At 41.8% G+C, this 23255-nt stretch overlaps 4 protein-coding genes across 7 annotated transcripts in view; all 4 read right to left on the reverse strand.

Moving 5' to 3' along the window:
• The window catches only part of plcg2 (phospholipase C, gamma 2), a 134355-nt gene extending 126137 nt beyond the window's left edge, over positions 1–8218 (reverse strand). For 2 of the 4 annotated variants that reach the window (XM_068650935.1, XM_049722936.2), the window contains exons 1-2: positions 7835–8211; positions 3173–3365 (exon numbers count right to left, since the gene is read on the reverse strand). In XM_068650935.1, the coding sequence (XP_068507036.1) occupies positions 3173–3356 (184 nt within the window). In that variant the 5' untranslated portion in view covers positions 3357–3365; positions 7835–8211. Of the gene's footprint in view, positions 1–3172; positions 3366–7834 lie in introns of all 4 variants that reach the window. The other 2 variants (XM_049722930.2, XM_049722934.2) reach the window with 2 other exon arrangements.
• A 2665-nt stretch (positions 8219–10883) lies between these two features.
• LOC137840363 (uncharacterized) lies at positions 10884–18006 on the reverse strand. Its single transcript, XM_068651055.1, has 2 exons — positions 17354–18006; positions 10884–12201 (listed from the first exon to the last, which is right to left on the reverse strand). Exon 2 carries the CDS (start codon positions 12187–12189, stop codon positions 11371–11373), a length of 819 nt encoding a protein of 272 aa, XP_068507156.1. The 5' UTR covers positions 12190–12201; positions 17354–18006; the 3' UTR covers positions 10884–11370.
• LOC137839501 (uncharacterized) overlaps positions 10884–23255 on the reverse strand; it is a 130982-nt gene continuing 118610 nt past the window's right edge. Inside the window, exon 2 of the mRNA XM_068651053.1 lies at positions 10884–11301. The gene's annotated coding sequence lies outside the window, so the exon portion shown is untranslated. The remainder of the gene's footprint in view (positions 11302–23255) is intronic.
• meak7 (MTOR associated protein, eak-7 homolog) overlaps positions 19177–23255 on the reverse strand; it is a 73355-nt gene continuing 69276 nt past the window's right edge. Inside the window, exon 9 of the mRNA XM_049723062.2 lies at positions 19177–22066. Within this exon, the coding sequence (XP_049579019.1) occupies positions 21932–22066 (135 nt within the window). The 3' untranslated portion in view covers positions 19177–21931. The remainder of the gene's footprint in view (positions 22067–23255) is intronic.

The following is a 23255-nucleotide window of genomic DNA, read 5'->3' on the forward strand; positions in this document are numbered from 1 at the left end:
GCTACTGAACTGTAACGATAAAAACATATACAAGTTCCTACACGAAATAAAATATATCAAATAACTATAACAAATAGTTCACCGCCACACGGCCCCAAGCACTGGCGTCGAATTCCAGGCCTGTGGCGGCGTGGACATCCATCCCCGGAGGTGGCACTTACAGCCACGGAGGTGGAAGAGAGCTCCATAGAATAGGACCAGGCGTGCATAGAAGCCATGTCCGAGCCCCATCCATCGCCCCCGGACAGCCACCCAGCCGAGCGCCGGTCCCCGACTTCCATCCACGGAGGTGAAAGAGATCTCCGTAGAGTAGGACCGGGCGTGTGTAAAAGCCATAATAGTTTTACGTCTTCTGTGTCACTCCAAATCATTAAATCCTTCAAACTCTTTGTCCTCAATGTCACTTACAAACAAAGCTTCTAATGATGCCGGTAGTACGTGGGGCGCTTCGTCATCTTCGTCATCCCGTGATCGAATCTTTGTCCTTTATGTAAACAACCGCTGTGCCACGCCGCTGTCACTTGAAATTCAAATTACAGTAATCCCTTGCTACATTGCGGTTCGTTTATCGCGGTTTCACTTTTATTATTTTTTTTTTTATTTTGAAAATTTGTGAAAAAATTCACATATATGTCACCCCCCCACCCAAACTATGAAAAAAAACTGCGACTTATAGTCCGAAAAATACGGGAATTGCAGAAAACCATTATTTTTGTAATAGATTAAGGTCAGGGTTAGTTTGGATGGATGGATGGATGGACGGATGGCTGGATGGATGGATGGATGGATGGATGGATGGATGGATGGATGGATGGACGGACGGACGGACGGACGGGGTGGGCGGATGGATGGATAGACGGACGGACGGACGGACGGACGGACGGACGGACGGACGGACGGACGGACGGACGGACGGACGGACGGACGGATGGATGGATGGATGGATGAGAATAAGGGAAATGTTGATCATTGTTTTCCAAAGTAAAAGCAGATGTTCACAAATCTCTTATTTTGATTAAACATAATATAATCCAAGTCTTAAAATTAGCAGTTCTACATCTCAGGTTGCGAGGCAAAACTAATCAGAACACAGAAGACCAAAACTGTGAACCAAACGCAGCGACAGTACCAGTAGTAAAAACGCAACTAGGATGGACTCACGGAGCTCCGTGGCTCACATCCACTACAGCGGGAAATAGAAGCTCAAGGGAAGCTGGATGCTACGCTGCACCAGCTAGCTTGCAACTCTTCTCGACTGGCTACTAACACATTGCAGGACTGCTTCTGAGACAGTGATCATCTCCTCTGTCCAACAAGTGCCATTCTCTCTGTGGTTGAACGTTGCTATTATTTTGACACTTGGGCAACTGGCTGGTTGGCCAAACATTTCATTATGAACAAGAACTAATCACCTGATGGCTGATCAGATGTTGAATGGCTTTGCAGAGTCTATAGGGCACCTTAAAAATAACAGCAAGACAGAAGGATATGGACAAAAAACATTACATAAGCAAGTCCATTTCCTATAGACCTACATGGCCAAATGAGTAAACGCTTTTTCTCACGGGTTGACATATTTTGATAGGGCTGCTGTTAGAGTTAGAGTGAGTACTCCTGTAACTTTGCTCGTACGGGGATGTCACCTATTAAAATTTGCAACACTTGGAGAAAATACCTGCAAAAAAACACAGAAGTTCTAAATGATGCTGCTACCAGGCCCTACTGAGAGCAAAATATAGTTCAATGTCTTGCTCAAAGACAATATGATACGATACCGGGGTTAATGAGTTTTCCAACTGTGTGAGTGGTCATTGAAAGCGCCTCACAAAGAACGGAAGTAAAAACTTAAAAAAGAAAATAAAAGAAAAGGAACCTCGCTTCTAAAGATAAAAATTGTGAAACACAAAAGTGTGTTCTTTATGTTTTTATTGAAAACAAGCTGGTAGTCTGCCGCACGGCAACAGCGTCCGCTCACTCAATGCGTGCGTGCTCCTGCGCCAGGTGATTTTCACAAGGGTACCTACTAAGTAGGTACTGTATCATCATGTGATGTCAGCAGGGTTACCTAAAACATGCAAATTGTTTGGAAAGAAAAAAAAAAGACAAACTGTTGAGGACTATTAAAACTGTTGGCAAATGTCTGGTAAACTTCTTTGCGACCTTGAACAAACACCCCCATTACCTCCTACAAAACACCAATGGAGCAGCGCTTCCAATTTTGTTGTATACCTGCTGTACAATCACAATAAAGGTATTCTATTCTATTCTATTCTACGTGCTGTACTTTTGCGCTATATTCTGACTGTCTGCTGTATGCACACTTGCTCCATTTTTGGTCCTCTTATTTATTATGTTATTTGTTTATTTATTATTTATTCGTCGCTCTTATTTATTCATTGTTTGTGCCTTCTTGTTTTTACTTTTTGTGTTGTTTACTTGTATGTACGTATATTGTGTACTATGTCTTGTCACCGTGGGATAGTGGGAAACGTAATTTCGATCTCCTTGTATGTCTTGGCATGTGAGGAAATTGACAATAAAGCAGACTTTGACTTTGATTATTCTATAACACAGGATAATATAGATTCATTAAAATCAGGTCGAGTCGACAACACCAGACATGCCAAACGAGTAAGCAAGGCAGGCAGTCGCCTTAGAGCTTGCTGAGCGGCTTGCCTGGCGTACAGTGGACTTTTTCTCTTATATGGCGGCTTATTAAAGTCATTTAGTGAAAATAATAAAGTCATCGAGTGGAAAAAAAAACGATTTTCATCCATAGGCAAGCAAAGTGTTTTAATAGCAGGTGGTGGATGAAAGGAATGGCCTGGTCAACAAAATGACATCACTCCGGTTTGAACATAGCGCCAAACTTGTTTTTTTGCAGCGCCCCTGATTGGAGTTAAAATTCCAAACTCCACTAAGAATGCTTCACATGTGCCGCCAGTCATGCAACAGCATTGACTAGACAAGATATGGAAACGCACCGCTGGCAACGAGCAGGTATGCAAAACAGTAATAAAATGTGTTCATAGTAGCCCTGGGCCCTCATTTTAAAAAAACACTGCCTTATAATAATGATAATAACATGACATGGTGAAATTTTGACTAAAAACTTGTAAATATTAAGAACAAATACAGCATTTACTACAACTTAAAATGACAAAGTACTCACAGACACCATCAGTCTTCTCAGCGGTGCGTGTCCAAGCCACCTGACGTGTTTCCATAATGACTTGAACAGTGAGCCTCTCTGCTTTTTGCCTGAAGACCGTCATGACCATGCCCATCTCCATTTCCCGTTTGATCATGCTCTTCCTGTACTCTGTCATCTCTCCCTGCTGCCCCCAATGCGCCATCTCTTGACCCTTGGAGCAACAGGAAACACTTATTTGATGAAGACCAATGATCACAGCGATTCTGCTCTTAAAACTATATTTGACAGTATATTCAAGCATATACCGCATAGCATATTGCTTACTTGTTAAACAGGTGTACTTATAAATTATAAGTACTTATATAAATTATAATTATAAAAAAGGCCGTTTTTAAGCATTTTTCTATTTGCGCATTTTTGTCCGATTGCGCAACTGCAGCGCACTGCCAAACGCGCAACCGTAGTGCGCCGCCGACCGCGCAATGGCACCGCGCTGGACGCATTATTGTGACAGAGCCGTCGTTGAAATTTAGAAAATATTTTTAAAGTACTGATGAACTTTCCAAAATTTCAGTGGACCTCAGTGAGCAGGGAGTTTAATTTGGTTAGATTGCGCAACCGCAGCGCGCCGTGCGCTCACTGTCGCGTTGCTTTCAGAGCGTCTTTGTGTTTTAGGATGGCTTTACTGCCCCCACTTGCTTTCTTTGGAGGCATGATTAGGGGTTAATACAATCCTCAAAGGAACGAAAATACAATAACGAACGGAGTCAGTCGGCATCCGGGCCGCGCGGTCGGGTTTTCTCGGGTCCTTTCGGCTCATCTCGCGAGGTTCGACCTCCGAATTTTGTTTGACAACCGAAGCAAAAAAATCTCAAATCTATATATATATAAGGTGCACTGGGTAGCACGTCTGCTTCACAGTTAGGAGGGTGCGGGTTCGATTCCACCTCCGGCCCTCCCTGTGTAGAGTTTGCATGTTCTCCCCGGGCCCGCGTGGGTTTTCTGCGGGCACTCCGGTTTTCTCCCACATCCCAAAAACATGCTTGGTAGGCACTCCAAATTGTCCCTAGGTGTGAGTGCGAGTGCGGATGGTTGTTTGTCTCTGTGTGCCCTGCGATTGGCTGGCAGCCGGTTCAGGGTGTCCCCCGATGACGGCTGAGATAGGCTCCAGCACACTCGCGACCCCCGTGGGGTCTAAGCGGTACAGAAAATGGATGGATGGTTGGATACACACACACACACACACACACACACACACACACACACACACACGCACGCACGCACACAGTCATATGCAAACGTTTGGGCACCCCTGTTCATTTTCCTTTATAAATCATTGGTTATTCGGATCAACAATTTCAGTTAAATATATCTTATAGCAGACAAACACAGTGATATTTGAGAAAAAATACCTTCAACCAGAATCCAGACTCTTGTTGAGGCTATAGGAAGTGTTTAGAGGCTGTTATTTCTGCAAAAGGAGGATCTACTAAATGTTGTCATTTTTCTGTTGGGGTGCCCGAATTTATGAACCTGCCTACTTTCTTTTAGGTAATGATTGCACACTTTCTATAAATCCTACAAACTTCATTTCACTACTCAAATATCACTGTTTTTGTCTGGTATATGATATATTTAACTGAAATACGACTATGTATGTGTATGCGTGCGTGTATATAGAGCAGGCATGTCCAAATTCCGGCCCGCGGGTCAAATTCGGCCCCCGGTCAGATTTCATAAGGCCCGCAGCTTCGGTCTTATAATGTATTATTTATGGCCCGCCTGCACTGTTAAACTGAATAAAAAAATCATGAAACTTGAAACTATAATTCATCCTTTTACTAAAAGGGGGCAGCACCACTTTAATAATATCAGTCTGCATCTATGCAGCGAACACCATCCCGCTCATTTCTGCCATGCTGACTGCAAAAAAACGAGGAAAGTTGACATTGAGGGTTGTCGCTTACAAGAGAGATGGGAATTACAATACTTCTTCACTAAAAATCAAGGCAATTGTGTTTGTCTAATTCGTAAAGAGACGGTTGCCTTGTTTAAGGATTTCAACCTAAAGAGACACTACCAGACTAAACATACGACAAGCTAACAGGGAGTGACCGTGCTGATATAGTGAAACAGCTCCAAGCTGAACTGGCATCGCAACAGCGATTCTTCACGCGGGGCTGTGAGTCAAAAATAAATATTACTAAAGCAAGCTACGAAGTGGCCATGTTAATACTGTTGATGTTATGAACCTGTAGACGTGACACAAACTATTATTTTCTGAAAGATATTGTAAATGACAAGAGCAAAATTCACTTGTTTTAAGTTTTAATAACACACAACTTTGCATTACTTATAACTCCTGTTTAAAATGTTCATGAGGCAAAAATAATTTTAAACACATGTAAATTTAAGGTATTTCATACGATTTGTTCAATGTTATCTGACTCTTCAGATATGAATGAAAGGCAGAATTTGTGTTTTTAGAGTTGTTCACGTCTGCCTGAGTGGCTTATATTTGGTTATTTTGTCATTTGAAAAATAAATATAATTGTGACAATGAAAATTGTATTATAACAGTGGGTATTTGCATGATTTTTTTTATAGTTAAAAAATGTCCGAAAAAAACTAATGGCCCCGGGCCCCTTCACTTTATCAAATCTGGCCCTCCTTGCAAAAAGTTTGGACCCCCCTGATATAGAATGATCCCTTGTTTTTCGCAGGAGATTCATTCCAGAACCACCCGCGTAAAACGAACATCTGCGAAGTAGAAATGATATATCTATTATATAGAAATTTAAACACCATTCATTGTATTGAAAGTTCCAACACATATGTACGGAGACCGTTCGAGTAAGTGTAGTGCCTTATCCCACATTATGTTCACTAATGGTCCCTGTTTGTGCTTTTGCTCATTTTACCTATCTGGAACAGGCATTGACGGCCATGGCCCTCCATTCTTCTCTGTCATCCGAAGCTTTAATCTTCGATTTAAGCATTGAATGTCTTTCCATGGCTTTCTTTGCAATTTTACAGACAGTAGGTTGCAATTGCTTTCTGTCCGAGCAGTGCCCATACTGGGCGGCTGTCCTGACCATTGTACCTAAGGGTATCCTCTGCTCAGCACGACGAAGTCCAAAACCAGTAACAAAGATACTACTCTCTGGCTCCCTTCAAACTTCATCCACCACCTACTTCCCGTGGCTTCATTGTGACCCTGACAAGGGGGGCTAAATGGGTACTCAGTCTTGCCCAAGGACCTCCCATAGGCTAGCGGAAGGAAGGAGCGCCTTACACTTCCTTTGTCAAAGCAAGCTCTGACCCGCCACCGCCACGTAATCAATTATATTAGATTACGTCTAAAATTAGATATTAATCAATCAGTTTAGGCTGAATTTTATTTTGTGCGCAGCATGGAGTTTCTTTTGGGCAGAGACTGTGCAACCAGTGCGCAATTGCGCAGCTGCGCAGTTTAGAGGGAACACTGGTCCAGATTGTATATCTTCTTAAAATACTGGGAACTAAAGTGGGCTAGTCTGGGCCATGAAACCAGGGCTGAAAATTCAACTCACTGCAGTCCGGCCCTGCCCAAAACAATATACCATATCTGACACAGTACCAACACTGTGAGAGGAAGCATGGTGCCACCAGACATCCTGAATGTCCCAAAAAAAACAGATCACATGGCTGCGGTGTAAGATATTAAAATTTTGCTTCAATAATTGATTAATCTGTCGTATTTTTTTCAACTAATTTTAAATTATAATTCATTTAAAAAAATTAAAAAAACAGAAAACGAAAATTTCTATGACTTTGTTTTGCCAAGAATATGACGCTGCTTCAAATATAATGAAGAAAATGCACAAACAAAATTATGATTTAGTTACTGCTTGTCCGTGACATGTCAGAAAATAGGGGGAAATGGGGCTCATTATTTTCCCCCAGTAAAAGAAGGTGTTTACAAATGTCCTAAACAGATTAACAGGTTTACGTAGGGCCTTGTATGTATTCCAATGACAATGAAACCAAATTACCAAATGGTATGAAAATACCAATTACGGAGCAAACTATAATGGAATTTCATTAGCGTTCAAAGGCACTGGTGGAGCCAGAGGGATGGTCAAGTGGCCTTTGGCATGAAATATAATATATAATAATAATAATATAATAATATGAAATTATATGAGCACAGATATTCTAACAATAACGGCGTGCGCACCTATTCATACTATTTAGTCTGATAGCATGGTATTCACATTTCTGCAAAGGCGAGGCTTATTGTCGACAAAACAAAGCCGCCTTACATAACGAGCATCGCTAACGCAGGAAATGCAAATGATAACTTAATTATACATTACTTTCTTCGACCAATGACGTCACAGGGAGAGATTGCGCAACGTCAAGCCTAACCCTAATCCAAAACGCTTCGAAATAAAATTAAATCCTAATTATTGTCCTTTTCTCGACATGTAGTGCCTGCACTTATAGTATTGCCGAGTTAAATCAAGTGCAAAAATACCACCGCATCCGCTCTTCGAACGGACCTCCATGTGAATCACTTTAAAGTCCTCGCTCTAAATTTAATAAATTGTCTCGCCAGTGAAAAAAAACACTTCCTCTTGCTGATTGCACATTTATACCGACGCTCGCAAAAACAGGCATTTCGAGACGTATTCTTACCTTGCACGTTGAACGGGTCCTTACTTTAACGCCACACAATAACTAACTACTTTTTATTATTTAATCATGCCTTCAACAATGTAAAATGAACCCCTGGGCTGTAGAGCGTTGACAACAGAATTCACGAAGCTGTTAGTTCCTCTATCTGACTGTACAAGGAAGTGAAGTCAACTTGCAATACTATATGCGTAAACCAGGACATTTTTAAAAAAAATCCGGAAGAAAGGGCGATATCTATGCAAAATAACACACAAGAGGCTTTAGACCAGAGACACGCGCGCATACGCGCGCATACGCACGCACTATTACTCATACGTTCTGTTTTCGATTTCAGCCAACAAATAGTTTTAGTTTATAACAAATAGTTTAGTAAACTTCAACGATTCATCTTCAAGATGACAGTATAATCTCTCACAGGCAGCTAGGATGGTTAAATAAATAAATAAATAATGTGTTTTAGGCGGCTCGGTGGCGCACTGGGTAGCACGTCCGCCTCACAGTTAGGAGGGTGCGGGTTCGATTCCACCTCCGGCCCTCCCTGTGCGGAGTTTGCATGTTCTCCCCGAGCCCGCGTGGGTTTTCTCCGGGCACTCCGGTTTCCTGCCACATCCCAAAAACATGCTTGGTAGGCCGATTGATCACTCCAAATTGTCCCTAGGTGTGAGTGTGAGTGCGAATGGTTGTTTGTCTCTGTGTGCCCTGCGATTGGCTGGCAACCGGTTCAGGGTGTCCCCCGCCTACTGCCCGATGACGGCTGGGATAGGCTCCAGCACGCCCGCGACCCCCGTGGGGACTAAGCGGTTCAGAAAATGGATGGATGGATAATGTGTTTTATACATTTGGGAAATGTATTAAAGAGTAAAATAATACTGTACAATTACGTCCTCAAATATTACGATAAAAATAGACATGGGGTGGATTGATTACCACATACAGGAGTTGACTGACCAATTTAATGAACATGTTCTTCATTATCTCCAAAAATGAAAAGGGCTATTTTGTAGGAAACATGTTACAACTCTTATGTAAGAATGGATACAGGAACACACAAAGTGAGAGAACACACTTTTATATTAAAAAAAAAAAAAAAAAACTTTACGTGTGCACTTCGCGTTTAACAGCACACCAACACACAGAAATTAGTAGGTTTGGTACAACCAGGGTTGGAATGGTAAGATGGACATCCTGGCGATTTGAGCTAGGCTGCTATATAAACTGCTTGGACTGTTACTCTAGGCAGGTTTTATACAGGTTAATTACAATGACTGCACTAGCTTTGATACCGAGGGTATACCTAAGTCAAAACAAATACTAAATCTTTTTCCCCGAAGGTGTCGCTACAGCAAAACACCCGTTTTTGTCCAGATGATCCACATGAGAAGTGTTTGGCAGTTTTTACGCCGGATGCCCTTCCTGATGCAACACTCTGCATTTATCTGGGCTTGGGACCGTCACACGGGAGACACTGACATGTGCATTTGGTTCCCTGACCGGGAATCGAACGCAGGCCTCGGGTGGTGAAAGCTCCGCATCCTAACCACTGGACCATTAGGGACAAATACTAAATGTAGTAATAAATTATAATACGGCGAGAAATAACACCACTATAGTTTAAACCCTATCTGTACACAATTAAAGAGGCATAACATGGTCACAACTGTTGTTTATATTGACAAGAAGGTATGCTTGAAAGAAGGTACGCTTTTTCTGACTTAAAGCGTTTGATAAATATGCTTTGTTACTGCTGAGTTCACAGGCTGCGGTACAAATACAGAGTGTCATCCTTACGGACTGCAATTCACACCAAGTGTAGTGTGTGAGCTCTTTGTCTCCGGAAATCTGCACCTGGGAAATCACAAGATCATGCAGAACCATTTATGTTCTTTATTTAAGAAACGGTATTTTTCACATTCATTTAAATAAACAAGATTTTATTGGTAGGCAAATAAAAACTCACCGGTACATCCCTGAGGTGCAGCCACAGCCATTTCACTTCATGCTTTCTCATTTCTGGTGTACTTATAAAAAAATATGTGAGGAGTCATAAAATGGTGTGCTTTTGGACCTGTCTTGCATTTACATGACCAGTGCTCTGGACAGCTAATCCCTCCTGTCCCGGCTCCCGTGCCTTGGCCTCTCAGCACCAACCTCTGTGAGAGGTCCGCTCCTGTGTGCTTGCCGGGCCCTGGATGTGGCCAACCTTCGCTGTGCCTGCCTCGTGATGACGACGCACACCATCTGCATCTGCCCTGCCTGAGTGCCCAGGACACTGCACGCACGTTTGACTGTTTTGTGAGGTTTTGACGAATCATAACTACGGTCCATCGGCTTGCACCGTTTGGATTAGATTAGATTCAAATTTATTGTCAATGTACAGAACAAGTACAGTACGGCGAAAAGAACTTTGACATCCAACCAGAAGTGCAAAAAGCAGTAAAGAGTAAAAAGAATACTGAGCAGTAGGTACAGCGCAATGTCATCTGTATGTGTTTTGTATACCCTCTCTGCATCTGGAAACTTGAATTTCCCCCTTGGGATCAATAAAGTATCTATCTCTCTATGTATGACACTCATCTACGGGCAATGTAAGTGTACCTTGGCTACCTTCACAGCTGTCTGGTTTGCACAGGGCTTATCCTAATCTTGTTCCTGCAGGATACTACAAAGAAAAAAACTATTACATCAAAGTTATTTCCACTGTGTGTTAATGTCAAGATTGCAATTACAGTGTGATTTATGCTATTGTATGCTACAACTACTGTAGATTTATGCAAATGAGGACAACTTTTATTTTGCAGAGGAAGGTTGTAACACCTGGAATTGTACATTTCTTCTGACAAGGTTGGTAACATTCATTTAGAGTTTTAGACTGTTACAAGACGGCATATTGGACATTACAGCAGAGAGCAGTGTCGAGCTTTTTGTAAAAATAAAAAATAAAATAAAAACAATAGCTGTACAGTTGGCCAAATGAACTGCAGAGCAAGAATCTCCTTTGAGGGGGAAAAAAAAAAGGACAACACTACATAAAGGAGAGACACAAGTCAAGTCAAGTCAAGTCAAGTTTATTTGTATAGCCCTAAATCACAAACAGTCTCAAAGGGCTTCACATAGCCAAAATTGACAATTATTCTCAAAGCATCCCCTGATCATAAGCTCCCAAAAGGGCAAGGAAAAACTCAAAAAACCCCTACCAGGGGAAAATGAGAAACCTTGAGAAGGGACCACAGATGGAAGGATCCCCCTTTCAGGATCACCAGGTTATAATGGATGCAGAGAGTACACAAGTAATACATAATATGAAAATCAATGAAAAAAATGGATAAAAAAAAAAAAAAAAAAAAAAAAAGGATGTCGGAGGTGTCCTCGATTGTCCTGGCAGTGTCCTCAAGTGGGCCGAGCCGCAGCTCCCCCATCCCGAACTGGTCCCCGAGAATCCAGCCAGCCGCTATCCGCTTTTGAGCCACCTAACCCCAGCCGGGGAGGAGGTGGGCAGAGAGAACAGAACAAACTCCGGCCAAATCGGCCATCACAAGTTAGTTAAAGGCCATCTCATAGGAATGTGTCTTTAAACGTGTCTTAAATGTTTCTACTGAGGTAGTAGTTCTAATATACATTGGTAGGGCATTCCAAAGCTCTGGAGCCCGAATAGAGAATGCTCTAGACCCTGCAGACATTTTCTTGGCCCTCGGTATAACTAAAAGACTAGCGTTTTGCGAACGAAGGTTACGAGACGGAACATAAGAAACGACTAGGTCGACGAGATATGAAGGCGCTAAGCCATGCAGTGCTTTATAGGTTAGTAGAAGAACCTTGAAGTCACATCTTAAATGGACCGGGAGCCAATGTAATTCGGCTAATATTGGGGTAATGTGATCAAATTTTCTTGACCGTGAGAGCAGCCTCGCAGCGGCATTTTGCACTAACTGTAGACTTTTAATACTGGATTTAGGAAGACCAGAGAATAATACATTACAGTAGTCCAGGCGCGACGTGACGAACGCATGTATAATAGTTTCCGCATCCCCAGTCGAGAGGATAGGACGAATCTTAGCAATATTACGAAGGTGAAAAAACGCAATCCTGGTTATATTCTTAATGTGTTTTTGAAAGGAGAGCGTTTGGTCAAATATTACCCCGAGATTAGTTACCGTATCACTCTGAGTGATAGTACGGTTATCTATAGTTATAGTGGTTTCCTTAAATAAATGTTGATAACGAGTAGGACCAATTATCAACATCTCAGTTTTATCCGGGTTAAGACGAAGGAAGTTGAGAGACATCCATTGTTTAATCTCCGCAAGGGACGCCTCGAGATTACAGCAGTCCTGTGGATCTGTCATCGATAACGGCATATATAATTGGGTGTCATCCGCGTAGCATTGAAAACTAATATTATATTTACGTATTATGCCCCCAAGCGGAATCATATAAATATTAAATAAAATCGGTCTGAGTACCGATCCCTGTGGGACACCACAAGTAACATTATAAAGCTCAGAGGACGTATTACCATGGACCACTCGGTGCGTCCTGCCTGATAGATAGGAATTGAACCAGCTTAGTGCTGACCCTGAGATACCAACACAACTTTTAAGACGCCCTAATAAAATATCAAAGTCTACAGTGTCAAAGGCAGCACTAAGATCAAGTAGTAACAATACAGACGACGTATTTGAATCCATAGCTATGAGGAGATCATTAGTCACTTTAGCAAGTGCTGTCTCTGTAGAATGATTGGCTCTAAAACCAGACTGAAAAGAGTCATATCGATTATTATCGACCATGTAATCAATAAGCTGCTGTGCTACTACTTTTTCGAGAAGTTTTGCTATGAATGGAAGGTTTGAAACTGGCCTATAATTACTGAGACAGTCCGGGTCAAGATTTGCTCGCTTAAGTAGTGGTTTAATAATAGCGGTTTTAAAGGCCATTGGCACTATCCCAGAGGAAACAGACAGATTGATTATATTTAAGATGGACGGTCCTAAAATTGGAAATAATTCTTTAAGTAGTTTGGCTGGAAGCGGGTCGAGTAAACATGTTGTTTGTTTAGCCGTACTAACCAATTTTGTAAGCATTTCAAGGGACACGCTTTTAAAATTTGAGAGGGTTATTGCATGATCCCCAGCGCTAGTAACCGGCGGAGCGATTGGCATGGTATTCTTGATCTCGTCCCTAATGGACTCAATCTTTTGAGCAAAAAATTTCATAAACTCGTCAGCTGAGTGGAAGGAGCTATCGGGGGTCGGCTGGCGCAGAGTTAGCTTTGCCACTGTATCAAATAAGTATTTAGGATTATTTTTATTAAGATTAATGACTTGCGAAAAATAACGAGTTTTTGCTAAAATAAGCGCATCTTTATATTTCAGGAGGCTGTCCTTCCATGCCTGATGGAAAACCTCAAGTTTGGTTAAACGCCATCTGCGCTCATACTTTCTACATAATTGTTTAAACGTACGTGTTTCATCTGTGAACCACGGAGTTGGCCATCTACGGCGAGTTTTCAGACGTAGCGGTGCCACAGAGTCGATGGCTTTTAATAATGTCGCATTGAATTCATTTGTAAGATTATCGATAGAGCCACTGTACGCGGGAAACATGGCCGTTGCCGGCGACAGTAACTCAGATAGCGCAGTTGCAGTCATGGAGTTAAAATTACGGCTGCTATAATTCTGATTGCTCTCTTGTCTTTGACAAGGAACTAAAATTTCAAATTTTATTAAAAAATGATCAGACAGAACAGTAGTGTATGGCAGTACTGTTATATTTGAGGTTGCTAGTCCTTGGGATAATACCAGATCTAAGGTATTTCCATTCTTATGCGTTGCTGCCTGTACAGCTTGCGTAAAACCAAACGTATCGATTAAAGTTTGAAATGCCGAAGTCAGTGGCTCCGACGGTGAATTCATGTGGATGTTGAAATCACCCATGATAACTATATTATCTGCATTTGTCACTAGATCAGCCACAACTTCTGAAAATTCATCCAGGAAGCCAGAGTAAGCCCCGGGTGGGCGGTAAATAACAACAAGATAGAATGACGGTAACGCAGTGGATCGCACAATGAGAACTTCAAATGTTTTAAATACGTGAATTGAGCGAGGCCTAAATCTAAGCTCAGAATTTGAGATGAGGGCGACACCCCCACCCTTTTGTCGAGGACGAGCCACATGCGAGCTCACAAAATTTGGAGGCGAGGCCTCGTTAAGTGGCAGCAGTTCATTAGGTTTTAACCAGGTCTCGCAAAGACCAAAAACATTTAGATTATGTTCCGTGATAAGGTCATTAACGAGAACTGCTTTCGTATGAAGTGATCTAATATTCATAAAACCGAATTTAAGTGTAATTGGTTGATCAGGGTGCGTATCTATCGAAGGATTTTTAAACGGGATGCGAGTAAAATTGTGTTCTCTAGGCCTAATATCACCTCTCAAAAGTTTATTAGGGCGGTGGGATGAAACGACCGTGGGAATTTGATGATGAGTATTTGTTACACATGTGAAGTTATCTAAAACAGGCACCGTTTCATCAGCAAGACCGGTCGGGACGGAGTGATTGGATTTGTCTACTACCCCAGTAGAAAGTGTGTTTATGTGTACTGCAGCACTATTTAAACTGTCGCGCTCTAGTCTACACGAGGAGCTATGTGTATGCTGAAAGTCTAGCCTAGCGCTAGTTAACTTTAACTTAACAGACTCCAAACCCATCCTCACAGGTGGTCTAATCACCTGTGCCCTGGCCTGCTCTAAAGTGACCTGTCATGAGTGGCTCAAACAGTAATCTATATTCCTAGAAAGAGTGAAGGCGCCTTCACGATTAGGGTGAAGGCCGTCCTTCCTCAGCAGGTCGGGGCGGCCCCAGAAGGAGGACCAGTTATCTATAAAATACAGTCCCTGCTTTTTACAGAACCCAGCCATCCATCGATTAAGGGAGACTAATCTACTAAACCTCTCATCAGTGCCTCTCCCAGGCAGGGGGCCAGAGACAAATACTCGATGCCGACTCATCTTTCTGGCAAGATCACAAGTCCTCGCTATGTTTTTCTTTGTGATCTCTGACTGTCTCATCCTAACATCATTGGAGCCGACGTGTATCACTATGTCCGAGTAGCTAGTGTTGTTGGAACTACGCTGTTGACTAGGCCTATTGCGAGTCAGCTCCCTAAGATTAGCTTCTATGTCGGGTGCTCTGCCCCCAGGAATACACATTACCGTGGCTGGATTTTTAAGCGTAATGTTGCGGGTAATGGAGTCGCCTATGACCAAAGTGCGAGGGCCAGCAGACAGAGATGTATTTGGACGGCTATGCGTCTTACCTGGCTCATCGCGATTAGCAAGCCGCTTGGGGCTAATGCTAACCGGGCTAGCGGGCTGACTACAGCCCGCGTCTGTGTCCGCCGCAACTACTGTTATCGCACTATTCTGCTCTAACTGGCGGACACGTCCCTCTAGCAGAGACAACCTCTCTAAGAGAAGGGTGCAGTTGGTGCACGAAGCCGTACATACCTCTTGGTCCGCTGCCATACTTTGTGTCCGAAGAGCGACGATCTGTCAGAACAACCCGGAAGCCGCATGGTGCTGTGACGATTTTCCCCTCAGTCAAGAACAATAAAAGTTCAAGCTCACTTTAGACTCAGTGTGGTCTATCAAGAGCATCCTCTATTTGGGCTCCAGAGCTCTGGAATGCCTACCCACAGATATCAGAGCTGATATCTCAATAGAAGCATTCAAGACACGATTAAAGACATTATTTATATGCTCTTGCTTCTAATTAAACTACGCTGGTCATTTTCACTGCAGTTTGTACTGTCTTTCATGCCCCCTCCTCCTCGGCTTTGGAGCATCAATGAACCGGGATGAGATCTGAGGTGAGCCATCTCAAGATAATTGGAATTAACCTCCCATCTATCCAAGACTTGTACCTGTCCAGGACCAGGAAACGTACAAGTAGTTGGTCCAGGTCGTCCCCACTACAGAGCAGATTCGTGTCATCTGCAAAAACTACGGCCTTGAGTAATCTGGAGACCTTGCACATATCATTAACATACAAAATAAATAACAAGGGGCCTAATATTGAGCCCTGAGGAACCCCACACTTTACCTGCTTTAACTTTGATTTGAAGTCCATTAATTGCACATATTGATTCCTGTTTGATAAATAACTGTTTAACCAAGTGAGTGGCATACCTTGTATGCCATATCTCTCAAGTTTTGTTAACAGTATTTTATGATTTACAGTATCAAAAGCTTTCTTAAGATCTAAGAAGACACCTACAGCATATCGTTTATTTTCAATAGCTGTTGTTATTTCAGCTACGAAATCTAACAAAGCCATTGTGGTGGTTCTATTTTTCCGAAATCCATACTGTTGGTCACACAGAATATTTTGTTTTGTGATGAAATCATCAAGCCTTTTATAAAAAATTTTTTCTAGTATTTTGGAGAATTGTGGGAGTAAAGATATTGGCCTGTAATTTGAGAATATGTGTTTGTCCCCAGCTTTATATATCGGAATAATTTTAGCTGTTTTCATTTCACTCGGAAAAACACCATTTGTCAGTGATTGGTTGCAAATATGTGTTAGGGGTTTCACCACACTTTCAATAATATTTTTAACAAGTGACATATCTATTCCATTACAATCAGTTGACTTTTTACCTTTAAATCCTCTAACGATTTCTATTATTTCCGTCTCATCCGTTCCCCTTAGAACCATACTTTTGGCTATGGGTACATCCTTAATTAGGTCACTTGTACTCCCTTTTTTTGGTACTTCTTCCGCCAAAGTAGGCCCAATACCAACATAGTAATCATTAAACTCCTCTGCAATCATTGCAAGTTCATTTATAGTTATATTGTTACTGTTTACAAAGTAAGAAGGATATCCTGGCTTTCCAGTTCTGTTTTTAATAATTTCATTTAACACTTTCCATGTTGTTATTGTGTTACTCTTGTTTTCCTCCAGTTTCTTGCTATAGTAGTTCCTTTTACTGTTTCTCATTATTTTGATCAATTTGTTTTTATAGGTCTTATATTTCAATTCAGCTTCTTTTGTTCTTATCTTTAGGAAATCTTTGTATAACAGGTTTTTTTTCTTGCAGGCGTTTAAGATTCCCTTTGTCAGCCATGTTTTTTCTTGACCGCTTTCCTTACAAGAGGACAGTTTTTATCATAAAGTTCAGATATAATGGCCATGAATGTGTTGTAGGCTTCATTTACATCACCCACATATACCTTTTTCCAGTCTTGTTTTAGAAGATCATTTTTGAATGAGTTAATTGAATTACCAGAGTTCATTCTACACATTTTAAAAGCTATAGCATCCTTTTTTTCCCTTGTACAGTTCTGGATCACCGCAAACACTGGCAGATGGTCACGTGAATCATTTATTATCAGTCCAGTTTTTACTTTCTTTTCAATCACATTTGTAAATATATTATCAATTATAGTGGCACTGTGAGATGTGATTCTAGTCGGACGAGTTATTGCAGGGTAAAGACTCATACTGTACATTAAGTTAATGAATTCTGTTATTGGAGTCAGCTGAAGTGGGTTCAGTAGATCTATATTATAATCACCACAGACATAGACCATTTTCGTATTGATTTTTCTTTCATACATTCTTGATAATAGTTCACTAAATGCCTCAATACTTGAACCTGGACATCTGTATACACAGCTTACCAAAATGTTTTTTGATGATTCCATTTCTATTTCAACAGTAATACATTCCATGAGATTATCTATTGCTTGAGACATATTTCTTACTATCTTACACTTACAGTTTTTGTCTATGAATAGAGCAACCCCTCCGCATCTTTTTCCCATCCTATTTAATGTATAACTCTCATACCCCTCTATGTCAATCTTTTCAGCCTGATTTTCCTTTAACCAGGTTTCAGATATTGCAATAACAGTAAACGGATTATTCATATCTTTTAAACATTGTTTGATCTTAGAGATGTTTGCTTTCAAGCTCCTACTATTAAAATGTATAATTGACATTGCCCTATTTGTTGCTACATTCTCGCTAAATTGCTCTACAGTATAGTATTTACAGTTCGTTTGATTGTAGTTGATAAAGAAGTTATTCACAGGATCAATATTGTTCTCTATATCAAATCCCTTATGATCAGTGTAATCAAATGTTTTCAAATCAATTTCTTCATTTTCAGCTATTAGTGCTTGTTTGTTAAACAGACCAGTTGGAAAGGAAAGGCATTTGTCAGTACTGTTCATGATAGGTTGATAAGTTCACCAGGTTTTTTACCTTCCATGATATAAAAGTATCACAACATGAGGTTCTAAGTAATGATGTACAGGTTACTGATCTCCTTCATACCGCTTAAGTTGCTCTATGGCACTAATGCAGAAACCATGAGAACTCTCTGCTGCTCCTACAGATTTGATGAATACCTTACAACCTGCAGTCCAAGTGGACTAGCTTACTGAGCGTGATGTTAGCTCTCTTCCAGGGGCTGGTTGTGCTAGCACACTGGGCCAGATGGTAGCTCTCCTCCTGGGGCTGATGGTGTTAGCCTCCTGGAAGTCCGGTGTAGACCGCAGGTCCGGCGTTACTGGCACGCAGTCACCGACGGTCACAGGTCCAGCGTTGCTGGGACGAAGTGCAGCACCGACAGCGGGTCCAGCGTTGTAGGCTCGAGGTCCGGCAACGGCAGCGAATCCGGCGACGTTGGAGTGGGACACTAATGTGACCGCGAGTCCAATTGCGCCGGGAGGATTCCCAGTGGCGGCCGCGGATCTGGCGGCCGCGGATCTGGCGTGGTTTGATAGTATTTCGCTTTAGAGTTGAAAATGACCGTGTTGACGAGCGCGGTGCGAGCTAGCTAGCAGCTTAGCATTCAATAAACAATTGAATTGTAAAAAAAAAAAAAAAAAAACAAGTAACATCTCTACAGACCCTTCGCACCCAGGTTGCACTCTGTTTGAACGACTCCCTTCCGGACGGCGTTATAGAGCTCTGTACGCCAAAACCAGCAGACACAGAGACAGCTTCTTCCCCCAGGCTGTTGCTCTGATGAACTCACACCACTCTTAGAGTCTCAGAGTCATTACTGTGCAATAACATCCTGCTCTCCACACCTTTTTTGAATTGTCTACACTGTACTATGTGTCCTCTCTGCATCCATTGCAGCCTGGTCATCCTAGAAAAGGGACCCTCCCATCTGTGGTCTCTTCTCAAGGTTTCTCATTTCCCCTAGCTGGAGTTTCGAGTTTTTCCTTGCCCTCTTGGGAGTTTAAGATCAGGGGATGTGTTGGGTCTAAATACGATTAGACATTAAATCACTTGCTGGAATGAAGAGGAGAAGACAACCAGAACAGGTTTACTCGCGAGGAGAACGATAGAGAAAGCAATCTCAGTTACAACCTCCATCAGTTCTGAGTCCTTACTCCACGTGCCCCTCTTTTTAATGTTATGGTTGCCCTGGTTACAGAGGCGTTGCTACACTAAAGGGAGGGGGGATTGTGTCTGTAGCAACGCTGATAAGTTAAAGAATGTAGTGTGGTGTGAATTAGCACTTCGTTGTTGGCTCGTGACCCCCCACAGAGGCCGTCCCCAGCTGTCCTCCCTCAGTTGGCTGACTCTTCCTCGACCGGCGTCAAATACCCTGAAGCACGTTGATTGCCGCTTTGCTGTGGAACAAATGCAACTAGACCTTTGCTAACTTTATCTACTTGGTAATTAACACATAATAATAATAAGTAACTTGTCCTAAACATTTCAACACACATTAAACAAATGTGAGGTAACCGGTATGCAGTTCCTTAAACAAACATTGAGTAAATATGGGATAACTTTTATGCAACTACTTCTAACTGTATGTAACCCTTAACAAAGAAAAATAGGTCTGATAAACTACAATCTATGAACCAAACCTACATCTAAATGAAAAGGAATGAAGTTCCTGTGAATCAAACAAAGAACATGTCACCTATGCAAATAAGCCCTGCTCATTGTTAGTGAAGGCCTCTTACGGGAACCAAAACACACAGACAACATAAGGACAGGAAGGATACAAATGGCTGACAGGGATCAAAAGACATCCCTATCACTAAAAAGGAAGAACCTAGATAAAAGGAAAGATAAACTCGTAAAGGCGAGGCCTCCAGGTCTGGCAGGCCAAAGCTTCACTTAAAATTATTCCAACAGGATGTTTGAGAAGATCTGCCATTTTTCACATGTCCTGAGTGTTGTTGTTAGTCACCTAAATGTTGAGCAGAGGATGTGATTTACCGAAGTTAAATTCCTTGTTTGGCACAGTCAAACATGGTGGATAAAAACTCTTGAATCTTGAATCTCCGCAGGCACTGCCATGATAACTGAGGGTGTCTTCGTGCAGCTCTTCATTTGATTATGGACATCTACATTACCTTATTTTGTATTGTTTCATATTGTGTTAAGTGTTGCCCACTCTGCAGCCATTGCAGCCTGATCATTTGGAAGAGGGATCTTCCCATCTGTGGTCCCTTCTCAAGGTTTCTCATTTTTCCCCAATTTAGGGTTTTTGAGTTTTCCCTTGCCCTCCAGGGGGTTAAGGTAAGTGGATGTCGAGAATATTTGTCAACTGTGGGCATGTGAAGCCTTTGAGATGTTCTTGTGATTAAGGGCTAGATCAATAAACTTGATTTGAAGTTGAGTCGTTTTAAGGGTCAAAGGTGTTATGACATTGGCTATTTTTGACCACTCCAAATACATTTGCACACAAATGACAACACAAATCTCAGTCAAGTTGTTCTCAGCAGGGTCCGCAATATTATATGCAGTGAAATTCGATGATTGATTGTGAAGGGAAGAAAACAATGACTGTCAAGTGGACCTCACTCTTGAGAGGTTAAACTGCAGTTCCCCCACTTGATAAGGAGGCTTGCTTTGAAGATTCGAATGGAATTCACTCAAATGTACAAGATTCGGACTTCTTTTCTTTCTTTCTTTTATTTTCCAGAGTTGTCCAAACCAGAAATAGGTGGTCAAAATATAACCCAAAATCAAATACTTAATTTTTTATCTATTAGAAACCAACTTCACTATAAGTAGAAAATACCCATATTTAAAGTACCCAAAATAAATGAAATACATTATATGTACAAATACATTTTTAAAGCACTTTTCCCAAACAAAAGCAGTTTTAACCCCTGTAAATACACGCATACAAATTGATTACTTCTAGCTCAAATACCTTTTAAACACACCCCGTTATTAACTGTATTTTCACCCGAATAATATTAAGTTAATCTTGACGTTTTCACATGATTAATCACAAACACATTTCAACTTATTCATCACATTATTACTCCATTTCTCTGCAAACCATCTAAATGTCCAAAAGCTCACCGGCTCCTTCTTCTGTCTTTACAAGCCTTTGCCCTGCAGTCTCTTTTCCTCACATCCAGCTTTTCCCTTTGTTACACACACTGCTTGCCCCTCAATGTCCTGTATGTGAGTGCCTCCAAACCACACTGATTTTTCCAACATCCCCACCTGGTGCACTTAATCAGCTGCCTCCATGCAGGAAGACACACCCTAACCTGAGGCAGCTCAGACAGAGAGGGGTGTGCAGCTCAACTCAACAATGACTCTAGAAGTGAGTCAGCATTTGAATATGCAATTTTGCCACAGAGAATTACCCATATACAAAATGGTTTTGAAATGTTAGAATGTGCCTGCTGCCTACATGTAAAATGCACAGTAGGCTGCATTCACACTGTGAAAAATGTTCAGTCGGATACAGTGCACACTTCTGCCAAGCCACACGGAAGAAGAGACAACATAAGTAAACCACTGACATGCAATTAAGACACCAGCAATAAATTGCACCGTATCAAATTACTGCATGTGACCTTCAGGCATTTATACCTGCAGTGTGAACATAGACTAAATATATTCATCTGGTACTACATCCACTTACATTTAAGCAATTTAGATACTGCCAAGGATTGTTATACCGGTTTACGAGAACACAGTCACAAATTACAATAACAGGCTGGGAATAGATGAAATGACTGTTTAAAGGTAGATTAGAATACAAAATTTGCATCAGCACACGATCTTCCATGGGCCCAGATAAAGTGACCATTAGTACTTCTGGTCCTTATCTGGCTCCCTGAGACCCTGGCTATGTAATTTTTTGCCGGTCATCTCCATCATAGCCTGGACCTCTGGATCCACATCCAAGACACTCCTCTTCCCCATCCATTTTTCATCCTGAAACTGAAAATTACAATTATTAGTTTTACAAGTGGGAAATAGAAAGACGCAACTGTAGATGGTGATTGGAGAAGTGTATTAATAAAACTAGCTTTCAATATATCACACAAGAATTTGTGTAATGTGATGCTAGTCTACTATGTGCATACAAGGTGTATACTACAGTATGTGTTTTCCATCAAACAAATCGATTATACCCTCTCAATGTGAGACTGATTGCAAAATTTGGATGTCAGCTGTATACCAGCACGAGACACAAAAGAGATGACGGTCCATTTTTCACTCACTAGCCCAGTTTACGTATATATTGTTCATTAAAATTAAAAGTGGCTCGGTGGCGCACTGGGTAGCACGTCCGCCTCACAGTTAGGAGGGTGCGGGTTCGATTTCACCTCCGGCCCTCCCTGTGTGGAGTTTGCATGTTCTCCCCGGGCCCGCGTGGGATTTCTCCAGGCACTCCGGTTTCCTCCCACATTCCAAAGACATGCTTGGTAGGCCGATTGAAGACTCCAAATTGTCCCTAGGTGTGAGTGTGAGTGCGATTGGTTGTCTGTCTCTGTGTGCCCTGCGATTGGCTGGCAACCAGTTCAGGGTGTCCCCCGCCTACTGCCCGATGACGGCTGGGATAGGCTCCAGCACGCCCGCGACCCCCGTGGGGACTAAGCGGTTCAGAAAATGGATGGATGGATAAAATTAAAAGTGTTATTTTCAATTTTAACCCCCATTTTTAATGAACAATATGGCCACGTCCAGTTCATGTATTTTTTGTTCAGGAAAATTGAAAGTGTTATTTTCTATTTTGACGCCCATTTTTAATGAAGAATATGACCACAACCACCTCCCTTCATGTCTTGGTGGAAGACACTTGAGGAGCCGATCCCAATTCCCCGACTGGAAGTCATTGTAGACTATTGCTTAAAATGTCCAAAATCGACTATCAATTGGCATCAAAATTTACATGGACATCCCTACATATGACCACTTCAACATATTATGATTAGCCTCTCCGTGGCTGATTTATATGAGAATGATGAAATGTGGAAGTCAGCAGGTGCACCGGAGAGCCCCATATATACCAACAGGCTGGGAAAACGCGCACACCCGCACACTGCTTCCTGGCTGTCCACGGTGAAGACATGCAGGCATAAACACCAATTGCAGAGACTGAAGTGAGGAATGAGTAGATATGCAC

The sequence above is a fragment of the Syngnathus scovelli genome, chromosome 6 (assembly GCF_024217435.2).
Source record: "Syngnathus scovelli strain Florida chromosome 6, RoL_Ssco_1.2, whole genome shotgun sequence".
In the NCBI taxonomy this organism is placed as follows: Eukaryota; Metazoa; Chordata; class Actinopteri; order Syngnathiformes; family Syngnathidae; genus Syngnathus; species Syngnathus scovelli.